Source organism: Glandiceps talaboti, chromosome 12 (genome assembly GCF_964340395.1).
Source record: "Glandiceps talaboti chromosome 12, keGlaTala1.1, whole genome shotgun sequence".
Taxonomy (NCBI): domain Eukaryota; kingdom Metazoa; phylum Hemichordata; class Enteropneusta; family Spengelidae; genus Glandiceps; species Glandiceps talaboti.
In genome coordinates, this window is record NC_135560.1 from 11,760,339 (window position 1) to 11,775,097 (window position 14,759).

General features: G+C 37.1%; 1 protein-coding gene across 1 annotated transcript in view; it reads left to right on the forward strand.

Annotated features, from left to right (window-relative positions):
• Positions 1–3,401: 3,401 nt before the first annotated feature.
• The window catches only part of LOC144442926 (uncharacterized), a 14,267-nt gene continuing 2,909 nt past the window's right edge, over positions 3,402–14,759 (forward strand). Inside the window, exons 1-22 of the mRNA XM_078132299.1 lie at positions 3,402–3,435; positions 3,483–3,627; positions 4,465–4,570; positions 5,084–5,228; positions 5,532–5,606; positions 6,103–6,249; positions 6,630–6,854; positions 7,469–7,645; positions 7,945–8,217; positions 8,361–8,550; positions 8,755–8,906; positions 9,228–9,460; positions 9,912–10,118; positions 10,640–10,877; positions 11,369–11,529; positions 11,694–11,879; positions 12,060–12,183; positions 12,517–12,747; positions 13,241–13,400; positions 13,598–13,771; positions 14,276–14,436; positions 14,661–14,759. The exon at positions 14,661–14,759 is cut by the window's right edge and continues 126 nt beyond it. Coding sequence (XP_077988425.1) covers positions 3,402–3,435; positions 3,483–3,627; positions 4,465–4,570; positions 5,084–5,228; positions 5,532–5,606; positions 6,103–6,249; positions 6,630–6,854; positions 7,469–7,645; positions 7,945–8,217; positions 8,361–8,550; positions 8,755–8,906; positions 9,228–9,460; positions 9,912–10,118; positions 10,640–10,877; positions 11,369–11,529; positions 11,694–11,879; positions 12,060–12,183; positions 12,517–12,747; positions 13,241–13,400; positions 13,598–13,771; positions 14,276–14,436; positions 14,661–14,759 — 3,643 coding nt within the window. The remainder of the gene's footprint in view (positions 3,436–3,482; positions 3,628–4,464; positions 4,571–5,083; positions 5,229–5,531; positions 5,607–6,102; positions 6,250–6,629; positions 6,855–7,468; positions 7,646–7,944; positions 8,218–8,360; positions 8,551–8,754; positions 8,907–9,227; positions 9,461–9,911; positions 10,119–10,639; positions 10,878–11,368; positions 11,530–11,693; positions 11,880–12,059; positions 12,184–12,516; positions 12,748–13,240; positions 13,401–13,597; positions 13,772–14,275; positions 14,437–14,660) is intronic.

Consider the following 14,759-nt stretch of genomic DNA (forward strand, 5'->3'; position numbering starts at 1 on the left):
CAGGTTAAACATGTTTTCCTATGTTCCATTGCACTACTTAGAAATTGCTGGATAAATTTGTCAATTTTTTTACTTAATAAAATGTTATAATATTTTGTACTGTCTCCTATAAAGAGGCTTAACAGTTCTTTGCCTTGTATAAAATCTTGATATAGGTTTGTCTCTGTATGGCTAAGTAAAAGATCTTTTGTGTTCTTCATTAGGATGTGACGATAGGTAGAAAGGCTTTCACACGAAAAGAGAAAGTGTTCAAATGTTTCATCTTCTTGCCCACAGCAGGGACAGGAGCAATCAAAGTTACAGTTTTCCCACTTTCTCTTTTCATATGAGAGTCCTAATGTATAGGATCTTGCTTTAAATTTTAATTGTGGCCCTTTGAAGTCATTTACTGATTTAAGATACGGTTCCATTTCTAAAGATGTTTTGAACCTACGGTAGTGAATGAGACTAGACTTTTTTTCCATATCTTTTTTCCATTTAGATTCATCATACTTGAAAATTATTTGCTTGATTTTATTGTCTGTGAGATTTTTTATTTCTTCTCTATGTGTTTTGAGATTTGTTAAGACGTAATTTATAGATTTAGGCCAATCCCAGCACAGGTTTATCGTGTTCATTTCAGAGTCTTGACTGATTGCAGTGAGTTTGTTGAATACAATCTTGGTCCAGCGTGTTTCTGGAAGATTACATAGTCTTTTTAAATATTTCAATTTCAACACATTAAATTTACTTACCATTGTGGTCCAACCTAGGTCACCAAGTACTGCCTCATTTGCAGTGTAACGAGTTGCCTTTAAAATGAATTTCCCCACAGACCTTTGCATCTTTTCTAAACATTCCATGTCAGTTCGACTAAGTATTAGTATTTCACCTGCATATTCCAATACTGGACGCACTATGTGATTCCATAGAGATGAGCCAAAATCGACCCTGTTGATGTTACCATGGTTACCAAGGGTACTTTTCATGATAGGGAATAAGCTGTCAAACTTCTTTGATAATTTTGCTAAGTGGGTATGGTCAGAAAGATTACGTGTGATCCAGTAACCAAGGTACTTGTATTCATTTGACTCCTTTATGGTTAAATCACCAATTAACCAGTTTTTCTGTTTGTCTATTTTCTTATTTACAATCAGGATATTTGATTTTTCTTCATTAATTGACATTTTCCAGAGTTTGCAATATTTGTTTGTGATGTCTAACATTTGTTGAAGTTGGTGTTCATTTGGTGCTATGAGAGCTACGTCATCAGCAAAAAATAAACCATTTACAGTTGTTTCATTTAAATGTACCCCAAGAAGTGATTGATTAAGTAATTTTTTAAGTTCATTGATATAAATAGAGAAAAGGATTGGAGCTAGCACACATCCTTGCCTCAGACCTTCATTTTGATCAAAATAATTTGTCTCAATATCTCCAAGAGAGACTTTGCTTTCAATGTTATCATATGTGTGTTTAATAATTCGCCATAATTTACCCTTTATGCCATTTTTCCATAAAGCATACCACAGTCCTTCTCTCCACACACTATCGTATGCTTTTTTAAAATCTAGAAATGCCAAATATGTATGCTCCTTTTTGTATTTGCGGATTGTAGCAATTCCTTTTAAAACAAATATTTGGTCAGTTGTATTTCACCAAGGATATCTTTAGATTCAATTAAATTTGATACTTCCTTTTCAATAATTTTATTGTAGAGTTTACCAACAACTGAACTAAGTGAGATCCCTCTGTAGTTATTAAGATTTCTTGTGTCACCTTTTTTATGTAATGGGATAATTATATTTTTCCCCCAGTCTTTTGGTACAACTTCTAGTCTTGTGTATAAATTAAACATTGATAGCAAAGAGTCAATGATAATATTCCCACCTCCCTTAATGATTTCATGTGTTAGTTCGTCTGGACCAGGGGCCTTATTGTTCTGTAGATTTGAAACTAGATCATAAACACTATCTCTTGTAATTGTTATTGAATCTAAATTATTAGCTGACTCTTCTTCAAATCTTATCACAGAATTTAACACTTCATTTTCAAATTCCTTTGCTTTTTCAGTGTAACTTTCATTTGGGTTGAAGTACTTCTTATGATTACTTTCACCTAGGTGTTGCCAATAATCAGCTACTACCTTCTTAACTTTATCTTTTTCTATTATTAAGTTTGATTCTTGGTCAAGAACTACAGTTGTATATGATCTTTGTTTTGTACCTCTTAATAATGACCAGTATTTCTTACTTGATTTCCCCCTAGATTTGGATATATCTATACACTGTTTAACTTTGGATTCATTATAAGTTGTTATAATGTACATGTATGTATGTATGTATGTATGTATGTATGTATGTATGTATGTATGTATGTATGTATGTATGTATGTATGTATGTATGTATGTATGTATGTATGTATGTATGTGTGTTGGTTCCATTATATTTAGAAATGTTCGGGTTTTCACCTGGCATTTCTCTGTCTCGCCAATTTCTCCTTTCAAAAAGAATATTTATCCGAAACGTCGGATTTAACAGCTATATATACGGACTGGTTTATTAGTTCCTTATGCATTTCTATGTATGTATGTATGTATGTATGTACGTATGTATGTATGTATGTATGTATGTATGTATGTATGTATGTATGTATGTATGTATGTATGTATGTATGTATGTATGTATGTATGTATGTATGTGTGTGTGTATGTATGTATGACTATGTATGTATGTATGTATGTATGTATGTATGTATGTATGTATGTATGTATGTATGTGTGTGTGTGCGCGCGTGTGTGTGTGTGTGTGTGTACGCGTGTGTATGTATGAGCAGGTAAATAGTTAAGTTGGATGCGTGCGTGCCTGCGTACGTGCTTGTGTGTAATAGTTTGCATTATTTACTATTTTACATCTATCTCTTCAGCCAACTCCACCGTTAATGGTACCGTGCCAACAAATACAACCGGTAGAATGTCTCTCTAAATGTCTTACGTATTACCTGTTGCTGTGGATGTCTCTATTATATATATAATATATATATAAGTATACACATGTATATATATATATATAAATTACATATATATAAATTATATATATATATATATATATATATATATATATATATATATATATATATATATATATATATATATATATATTCTAACACTAACTGTTACTTTCCCATATTCACTTCTTCTTTGTGTGTATATGTATGAGGTTTCACACCCAAACTTGCCTTTTATTTTATTTGCATCTTTGACTGTACGTACGTGTACTTACATTTGTTGACCGTATGATACTCTGATGACATGGCGAAAAGTAGTCGCAGTGTTTTGAACTCCTTTGAGTTACGTTTCTTTGAGACAGTACACTCTGAAATGTTGTTTTCATGTGTATGCACACGTTTCTTTTTTTTGCACATGCCTGTGCTAGGCTATATCTTCACAGTTAGCAGTATGCAGTAGTATTTACTTGTTTATACCTACACTTTAACATTACAGGTCTAGATAGAGCATACATTAATGACTGCGGAGAATGTGTTGGTGGCAATACCGGTCTTGATGATGACGAAGGAAAGAATGTCTGTGGCTGTGAATCTGAAGTTTCTGCCACGTCTTGCTTAGGGTGTGATGGTGTAGCAAACAGGTGAGAATATACTATTGTCGTAAAACAACCTGTTTACAGTGCATCCTCACGGCAAGTCTAGAACGTTCCCGGATGAGAGCGCGAAACAATTATTATTCTTTCTCTTGAGGAATGAATATGAAATTGAATTGTCTTCCATATTACCCAGTCTTTTTTAACGCGGACTCGTGAAAATCAAAGAATAATTACCATGAAACGTTGGATTCGTATATGTAACAAAACATCATCAAGTAGCCTATAGTCACCTGTGACAACTAGTAACATGGGGAACTGCATTACTTGATTGAAAAACACACAACTTTCTCTTATGCAAATAAAATGATGACATCTCATGAATGTATTTGAATATTCAGCAAGGTCAGCTATAGGCAGTGATATTGACTCAGTAAACTGAAATATGCAATTTAATGATTCATTGGTTTATTTTCCTCAACCATTTATCGACCGGTTGCCATGACATTTAATTATCTTTTAATTTGAGCTAATATGATATGGCTAGATTTATATCCGGTGAATAGTTGTCGCGGCTAAATGACTTAATGTACAATTAATGTGTTATATGAAATAATACATTTAAAGGTAGACTATTAAGACAAAGAGTACAGCATTAAACACCTTTTTTAATAGAGTGTACACATATTTCCACAACGATATGTTACGGTTAATAATGACACCTGTACAGCCACAATTGTTTTCTTGTCGTCCTCAGTTTTTCAAGCCTGGTGGTTACTAGCCAACATTGTCTTACTGCGTTTTTCTGGTATTTGTTTGTTTGTTTGTTTGTTTGTTTGTTTGTTTGTTTGTTTGCCATTAAAACTGTGTTTGTTTCTTTTCCAGTGGCGCTGTATACGACGCATGTGGTGTATGTAACGGCACAGGTACCGATTGTGTTGGCGTTGGTTGGGTTGTACCTAACTATATACCAGATAATACTGCCACAGAAGTAAGACCCGATTATTTCAGAGAGAGAGAGAGAGAGAGAGAGAGAGAGAGAGAGAGAGAGAGAGAGAGAGAGAGAGAGAGAGAGAGAGAGAGAGAGAGAGAGAGAGAGAGAGAGAGAGAGAGAGAGAGAGAGAGAGAGAGAGAGAGAGAGAGAGAGAGGGGGGTAGGGACGGACAAACAGTGCGTTTGGTGAGACTCGCGAGGGGATTTACTTGTTAGACACGAACCCATAAGATGAAAGTTCAATGAAGTAATTATCAATTTATCAATTCATATCACTTCTAAAAAGTGGCTAGTTATGAATATGAAATATAATAACAGATAGGATTGAATAGTCGGATCGGAAAATATTAACATTGATAAAACATTTTGATGAATATAACATATATATCAAATGTTAGATCTTGTGATTGACATAAACAAAATTGTTCATTTCCCATCGAGCTTGTGTGAAACTGAAAGCAGTAGATATGAGAGCAAACAGATGACTGCACAGCATTTTCTTTTCTTTCAGATAACCATCGTTGGCGCTGGTTTAACCGCCGGGTCTACTCTATCATGCATATTTACATATCCTAATGGTGATACTGTTGAAACTGACATGGTGACCTACTACAGTAACAGACGAATGACGTGTATGTCACCCTTGTTACCCGCAGGTAGGTCGATATGTATATTCATATGATTGCTCATGTAGACTAGAGAAATGTCACGATATTAGATTTACAAATATAACAGTTGTACACACCCCCCCCCCCCGCAACTCTCACCCCAAACATTATGCTCCATGTTGTTTCACGGGTTAAGTGAATTTAAAGAAATGCAAGAAACAGTTATTCCTGGCAGGTTTTCAGTTAATAAAATTTCCCGATTTTGAACACTGACATTACGACTTGTCCACTATACGTCCGTACATGTCTAAAATCTTGACAAATAATGTTTTTTTTTTTCTACCCCACCAGACAACTACACTGTCACCGTTCGACGTGATAGCGATATTCCAACCGATATAAGTGGTGTTGTGTCTGTATATGATGGTATGTTCAATTCGTTTACAACCAGTCTATATGTTACACCGAATAGATATTGAACTTTTAATATTATAAATCAGGTTCTCACAAATCAACGTTAATCAATACTGCTGGTGTTCAGTAACTGCAGTTACACTGATATTGCTTGAAATACCTGCATCGTGATCAAATACACAGTATCGGGGGAAAAAACTGGATGTTTGCATTGAATTTGCAGTGTGTAGGGTTATCCCAATAAGTTTGGCATGATGACTATATTAGGCGTCGTGATACTGTTCTAATCTAGTGAAAGTGTTAAGGTCATACATAAATCAAATAATATTTATTCACCATGTTGTGTAGTATACTAGTGCAACACCAAAAAGTATTGAATCAATTGGATGTAATCTTTACATCCTGGGCTTTACCCACGATTTATGTATGACATCATGTACATACAGTTTAGAAGGTAGGGAAGTTTTAGTCGACCAATCGTCTTACAGTTCAAATACTCTACTTTCAGATGTAACGGTCACAGACGTTGCACCTCAGTACGCAGATCTGGACGACTCAGTGTCTACGATCACGGTCAACTTTACGGCTGGGGCAGGAGCTTTCGCCGACATTCGCAGTTCTCCATTCGCCAACCCATCACTCATACTAAGTGGAGGTAAGATTTTATTTTACTTTCATTTTATAATCTATATCAGGAGGTACATATCATTCTTACATTTTGTTTCATATGCGTAATACATGCATGATATGCCTATAGCTGGTTTATATGTGGCATGGCGTGCCCACAACCATGTAACACACGGTGCGAATTGCACCAATATCCCCGAAAATCAAAGTTATTCAAACATCTCCAAACTTTACTGTTTGAAAGCTTGTTTATAGACCCTCTGAAATAATAAAACGAAATTTGCATGGCGGCCAATTTTTTTCATGATTTTCCTTGGCTTTAGTTTTCTTGTACAAAGGGTTTCAAACTTTTGTTTACAAGGCGCAAACTACGTTAACTGCAATGGGATTTTTTTTGTACGTTTTCAGATATCTTCTCTGCGTTTGATGATAATGAATATGTGGTCTCTGGTAAGTTTGTTTCTGATGAAGTCATGTCATTTGAAATGATCATGCCAGGTTCATCTTGTCAAGTGGAGGCTATTCCATCGGTGAATGGTTACACTGGGCTTGGTGATTCGGATACCAACCCGTTTACATTGACAGTCATTTCACCTGCACCTGCCATTGATTCGATACAGTTCTCTAACAATGGTAAGTAACCCATACAGATAAACTGTTGATCACACATCCATAGATTCACCCAAAAAATGGATTATAACTCATTCCATAGCTGCGAGAAGACAGCAGCAGTATTAGGCAACAGAGAAGCCGTACACCGACATGCGGACGTAGTATAGCATCTTCGAACTAGAAAGATCTAGCAAGTGATAGCTATTGTATTACTGAACAGTAACTTATTCCTGTACGATAGTTCATTGAAAAGACGTTTCAGAAAAAAAAACATGCATGGAAGAATATGTTATCTCTCCTATCCCAAGTGGATGAAATCTCTCACAGGTTTGATTAAAAGTTGCTGGCCAATTACATGTAGTTACATTTTATTCCATGACAACGACGACTGAAAAACAACAATCACCCGAAGGTATTGACTCCTATATAGTAATAGGTCTATGTATAGTAGACTAGCTAGGGAGTGTACATCTTGGTTGCAGAGTCCAAGACAAGTTTGTTGCATTATATTATATTTGTATGACATATATTTTTCAAGATTGACAGGACGTGTGTGATATTCCAATTAAAATTTCGATCAAAACTGTTTGTACGATCAGGGTTATTTTCACCATAAACCTTTTGATATTGTACAGGTGCCGCCATGATGGCTTCATTTGACAGGGGAGTACAGTACAAATCATTCAGTACCTGCAGTAATGTCTTTGATGACGACAGCAGTGCTTTGCTAGGTCAAGGGTCAACGTGTTTCTTCCGTGATCCCAAAACATTGATTATTATCATCGGTAAAGGCAGTGGACTGGTTACACCAGGTAAGGAGCGTAGTATAAAAATTGTCCAATGGTGAAGTGTGTTTTCCAGAGTTCTCCAACGAATATTGCCACTGGCGGACTCGTTCGTCTTATAATACAAATTAATAGGAAAACAAAATAAGTACAAAAAAAATTACGTTTGTTGTAAGCAAGTTCAAATGCTTAACAATAAAATAGCACTGGTATAATATGCAATATATTTAGATAAAACTTTCCTCCAAGATTTTCATGTTTAACATTTTTTTATCATTTGATCAATCCATGACTAAATTACTTTTTGTTCTTGTTTTTAAAAAAAGGCGATGTATTAAATTTGAGGAGCGGTGCTATCAAAACTTTCCACCAGGACTTCTCCCACGAAGCAACTGGCAATGCTACTGTTGCTGGACCTAACCAACCTCTGCAACCAGTAGCCATATTGCAAGGTTCTCCCAAGATTCCAAGCTGTGGAGACGTTCGCATCAGTGGACGTAAATCAACCGGCAGTGGTGCACGAGCGATGACGTATTCGTGGGATGTGGAAAGTAGTGGTGATACAACCAGTGTTGATACAGTACTTAGCAGCGTAACCAGTAAGTGTTTCACCTTCAAGTCTTCTGCATACCTCCATTGTTCTAGTATGTTGTATGAGTTGTACTTGACTATCCAGTCAACCCATCATTCAAGTAATTTGCCTAATTAATTGATTTTAATATCCATTCCTCTCTCTGCTTAGCGCCTGATTTGGAAGTCAACGGTACCTTACTTGACGCCGATACACCCTACAACTTCTCCCTCACTGTCACTAACTTCTTTGGTGAAAGTCACACAGAATACTACATTGTAGAAAGATCTGCTATAGCCCTTCCTGAAGTCAAGGTTGTAGCGAAGGGTATTGATGTGACGTCAGCCAGTGTATCAGACAGGTAAGTTCTCTTTCAGCCAAAAAATCGATATGTATGTATGTATGTATGTATGTATGTATGTATGTATGTATGTATGTATGTATGTATGTATGTATGTATGTATGTGCGTGCGTGCGTGCGTGCGTGTGTGCGTGCGTGCGTGCGTGTGTGTGTGTGTGCGTGCATAATAGCCAGAATAACCTTCAAATAATGTTTTCTTTGCAGCTTTGATCTGACCGCTGGAATAACATTTTATTCCCAGTGTGTTCCACCTGGTGAAACTGTCTTTTCATGGTCCGTCGATAACAGCGATGTGCCATTAAACTTGAAGACAATTGATAAAAGAACCCTCCACGTTGACGAAAACAGTCTACCAGGTAAAAGGATAGAAATAACGAACAACATACGCCAATGAGTATTTGAAAACCACAAAGTTTCACTTGTCTAATTTCTGCTGTTCGGGACGTCGTTAAAAATCGACTTGAAAGATACCAAATGACTGAACGAAAGAATGCACAAACGAATGAAAAAAGAAGAATTCTCCAGTTCAAAAATTCAACGAAGATTGATATACGCTAGTTTGTTGCAGATTCTGATGTGAAATGTACCTCTTCTCTTGTCATTATTTTTAAACTGGAATTTCATCTATCCTCTTTCCCCTCCATCAATGTTTAAATTTGAATCCTTCACATTTACAGGTGATGAAGTCATAACGTTTACCGTCCAAGTTTACAAGAGTAGTGAACCTTCTAAAATAGCCACCGCTACAATTAGTGTTACAACAGTCAGTACTCCATTAGTGGCCATTATTCGTGGTGGTGCCGAGATGACCGTCGGTCGAGATAGTGGTACTTTGGAAATAGATGGCTCTAGTTCATATGACCCTGATGATGTTGCTTATGACATGTCATATACCTGGACTTGCTTGCAGGTAAATCCAGTCATCTTTATAACAATCAAATTTTAAGATTGTCATAGCAATTCCACAAGAACAGTGTATGTAGTAAGCGAGTACAAAAACAGATTGGATTTCCGACCAGTTTTGCAACTATAGGTTGACCTTTTCGAGGAAAGTGTAGAGCTCTAGAAATATAAATATCTATAATCCGTTGTTTGAACTAAAATATTATCGTAATATAAGCAGTCATGCAGATTTTGCACAAGTTCGAAAATTCACAAATATTCATTCGGACTTCTGTGTCACAGTCACTTGTGAGTATGAAGTTCCCCAACCGGCCAATTCTTGTCGTTCAATATAGTGATGCCCCTCCCAATACAATTTGGTTTAAAAGCAATGTTTGCATGGACCAGACACCAATATCACATTTTGCCTATTTACATGTAATGAAATTAAACCGTAACGTATCATATTGTCTTTGCAGGAAACGGACAACACAGCTTGCTATTCATTCATGTCTGGTGAAGAAGGCAACTTGTTTCCAACTACTGCGGACTCCTCTGAGCTCAGTTTCGATGCATTGAACATGGGAGCTGATAAAACCTATCTATTTACATTAACAATAAGCAAGCTAACCAGACAAGCTTCAGCAAGTGTTAGAATTTCTGCAGTCTCCGGTAACCCACCACAGGTAAATACCTTTTACTCCATCAGTTTGCCTCTGCGCACAAAACGACTCATTTTGCGTCAAAATGTTCAAAATTTTGAATATGAAATCACAATACTTAGTACTAGGGTGACTTATTGGTTTAATTGATACATCTGTTTATGTATTTCAGCATGTCAACCTGCTTGTGTCTGTCTGTCTGTCTGTCTGTCTGTCTGTCTGTCTGTCTGTCTGTCTGTCTGTCTGTCTGTCTGTCTGTCTGTCTGTCTGTCTGTCTGTCTGCCCCTCCCTCCCTCCCTCCCCCCTCTCTCTCGTATATATTATGTAGTTAAGATTTAAGAAGACAATCATATCACAAAGGTAGCGAACTAATATGGCATTTATCTAAAAGTACAATAATCAGACTAACTTCAGATAATATATTGGTGCCAGGTATTAGAGTATTCCTTAGTACCCAACTTACAACTTAACGTGCCGCGGGTTTATTTCTAAGTCGAACAAAGTCTGCATTTTGTGATATAACACGTTTCCCTTCTCATCACCAGGTCATTGTAGAACTTGACAACAGCGACTCCAACAAAGTGACATATGAAGACAAAGTTCCAATTAGTGCATTTGTCAGACACAGCGTTCCCTTGGTGTCTGTCGCCTGGGAAACAGTGGATACTGATAGTGGTTATGGATACTTTAACTTCAGTGATATGTCTGGTCTGTTGACTACTCCCAAGCTCCATGCTTCTCCATTCGGTGATATGTCTTTTACAAACGTCATAATTAGATCAGGTATGGAATATGTTTAACTGCTAGACCGTCGGGCTTTTTTTTAATATCAGGCGACCACTGAAGTGTCGCAATATACCAAAGGTGCACATTGAGGGCGTTTACGCACCAGCGGTACTATCACACCCGATTTTTGTTCTGCAACCTTCCAAGCACAGATCCGACATTGTGTTACAAGACTAGAACAGAACATGATTGATGTGCTATTCGAAATAGCTGTAAATGATATATCAACAAATCATCCTATTTTAACAACATCAACAACAACAACAACAACAACAACAACAACAACAACATAAATATAAACAGGAATGCTTAATTTTATTCAGAAAAAATACCGTTTTTACTACAATTTTGCAACACTACTACACATTACTACGATGTCATACTTTGAGCAAGGCGTTATTGCACTTGTGGTCTGCGGTAAGAAAATTTGGTCGTTGTTTTCCGTTTATAAGAATTCAATCTAACAGGATACATACTTACTGTTACAGGTTTGTTGGTCAAAGGTACAAGTTACAACGTCCAGGTCACTGCTACTGATCAAGATGGCCAATCAAGCGTTTCCAAGGTTTCCTTCTCTGTTCGTTCTGGTGTGACGTCATGTGACTTCGCGGTCGCAGGCGGTGCTGGATCCTATATAGAACTGGAAGAGGTAAACTATTATGCACTTGGTAGATGTATAATTTGAAAAATTAAGAATAAAAAATAAACATATTTCCTCAAAGTTGACGAAACCCACGAAATCTTTGTATTTTTAGAAAGAACATGTCCTGAGAGCACCCAAAGTGATGCATTCCATTATTTTTCGTTTGCCAGGTTGATTACTTGTTAGAAAACTGTGTTGCGGACGAGGATGCATATCCACTCAGCTATCAAATATTTATAGTGAAAGATGATGATGGGAATACTGAAGCTGTCAATCAAAAGGGATCCGAACCATCTACTTCCGGTGTTGGTAAACCAGCCAGAGATGGATACAACAATAATACCTTCGTAGCCAGGGTAAATATGATACAAACTGATGATGAAAGACCACCTCCTTTTCTAAAGTTGTGCTGTGTCTTATGAAATTTTAATCATTAAATTTTTTAATTTTTTATGTCAATTTATGACACCTGTAACCGCAAAGACTTTAGAATCTAAAGACAGTCAATTTTACACTGTTATATCATTTGATTACAGGTGTGTGATAAATACAGTTGTGAAGAATTCAGTTCAGAGGTCAACGTCACTGTCAAGTCGTCATTTAGTGCTTCTGAAATCACTGACTTCAGAAGTAACCAGATTGAACCTTTAGAATACCAAGGTAGGGAACGTCATCTTCATATACTGCCTCGTCCACCGAAATACAGTTATCTAGAGATTTTTAACAGCCTTGAAATCTGTCTTCGTACTGACGACTAGAGTTCATACACTCCTTGTGCCATTTCCAAGCAACCATCGTCATGTCAAAGTAACGAAAAATAACCTTATGCCCAGGGCGATAGCGTTAGTATTGACTATTGTCAGCGGTTTTAGTCTCGTGGCCTACCTCTCCCTTGCAAAGACCAGGTGGGATGAGGTCCAAAACTGCAAAGGTTTGGTCCATTTGAAGCTGATGTCATTATCTGACGTCACCTTCTTGTTCTTTTCTCACCAGGTGATTACCTTGGAGCTCTCGTCAATACTAACATGCTGGTGACGAAAACTGCCGGTAGTCGACGACGTCGTAAGCGTTCATACGCTGATACAACAACATCGGACCAACAGGGTTTGTTAACGCTTATCGACAACGCAATCAACAGTTTAGTTCTGAGTGTTGATGACGCCATACTTCTCGTCGACCAAATATCCCAGTTGGTTACGTCAGATATGTCAATTAGTAGTCAAGGTAGGTATGAATTGTAGTACGAGATAGATGATTGGTTCTGGGGTATGACGAGGTTCACGTTTGCAGACTGAATATCCAATCAATTAAAGTATTCCATAAGTCAATGTCGAGAATCAACCAATATGACGGCCAACGGTACAGTGAACAGAAATAAAGAATGTGATATTGTGACACCCCTTTAATTTGATAACTTGAAATCGTCGTAAAATCACCAGGCTTATTTACGGAAATGGCAAAACACGCGCTGCCACACTACTTGAATTCTATACGTCACTTTCTCTTCACCTTCTCTTTGATTTGTCAGAGGTAATATCCAAAACATAAAGTGATTGCTTCGAAAAAAACCCCCAGAATACAAATACACCAAAAGCGTACAATTATTTACGTAATGGGTGACATCCTCTCACCCCCCCCCCCCCCATTTGTCGAAATTACATGACATTAACTTCAAGTCCATGAAGATACGATGACCAATTTTGAATCTCTCTTATAGACGAATTCTTGGACGCAATGAAAGACGTTGGCCATATTTTCTCGTCGACTGATGGCGCTGTTATTAAAGAAGAAAACGCACGTTCATTATTGAATCAACTTCAGAATATCGCCGGTGGATTAGATCCATTCTGGAACTCAGCAATGTTGGATAAATGCCGGTGAGTGAGATTTTGTTGTTTGTTTAGTTTCATGTGTACTTTTATAAGACTACTGAACTGAACTGTGAAGATGACGTCACTTTGGTCCAATGAGAAGACTCACGAGGGTTACGATAATTTGTGTCATCAACAACCAAAAAATGTAAGAGTTAAGCAAAAAGTGTATATGATGACTACGTTCCTTTGTCTATTCGTAGATCGGCGATGGCAAAACTCGTGAAATCATTGATGCGTGGTAAATCGTTAGGTGGAGGGGCTACAGATATTTCTTCAACCGGAGTAACTATGCGTGTTGAGAAGAATGTCCTTGATGATTCATTCTCATCATCTGGAGGAGCGAATTTTGACTTCGGTGATGATCTCAAAAACACGTAAGTTGATATTAACACGTTTATAAAATAAAAACACTTTCTCAGTACCCACCTGGGTGGAATTATCAGTTTCCTAGCTACTGAGTGTACAAAAGGTTAATACCAGTCATAGAAAGACTGATAAATACAAGAGAACTTGGCCAGCTGCTTACCCAGCCAGTCGAAGTGCTCTGCCAAATGTAATCACAAGTACCTGAACTCTAAATATCAAGTGCACATAACTAAATATCAAGTGCATATCTAATGATTATTTGTCACACTGTCTTTCCAAGGGTATACAAACTGTCATGACCTGCGTCTTTTCTCTGCCAGCTAATGTAAAATTTAGCTTGTTGACTGTACATACAATGTCAATTCTGATACCATCAAATAATGTAACATTTATCTTGCACTAATGTGCCATATAATACTTCTGTGGTCCTCTTGGCCGAGGTTCTTACTGGCCGACGTCTCTTGATACCAGATTAAATACTACGCTTGCTAACAATTTTACTGTATACACAGGTACACTGCTGCATGGACCTGTGACAGTGGCACTTGTTCAGGTGTGTCAGTGAAAACCAATCATTACGACTCGGACACTGATTTGCTGTCCACCACCGACGAAGATAAAAACTCCAGAGCATCTGATGTATTGTCGATCGAACTTGCAGATCCTGACTCAGGTGAATTATATAACACTAATAATTACATTCAGTTTGTAAAACCACATCAATAAAAGTGATCAGAAAATTAGCTTTCAATTTTGCCCAATCATAACCTGTTGCTGAGTGTAGCCTCGACCATTACAGGCGAGGCTGTCATTTTGTTACTTAAATCGATCAAAATTTTGTGTTACAAAATGTTCTCAATTATAACATATTTTGCGATTTCTTCTTAATTTTATCAGATGAAACCCTAAACATCACTGGCCTGTCGAACCCAATCATAGTTAATCTAACTATAAATAGTCCAGATAGTAGTTTAGTGTACACCTGTAAGTATTGGG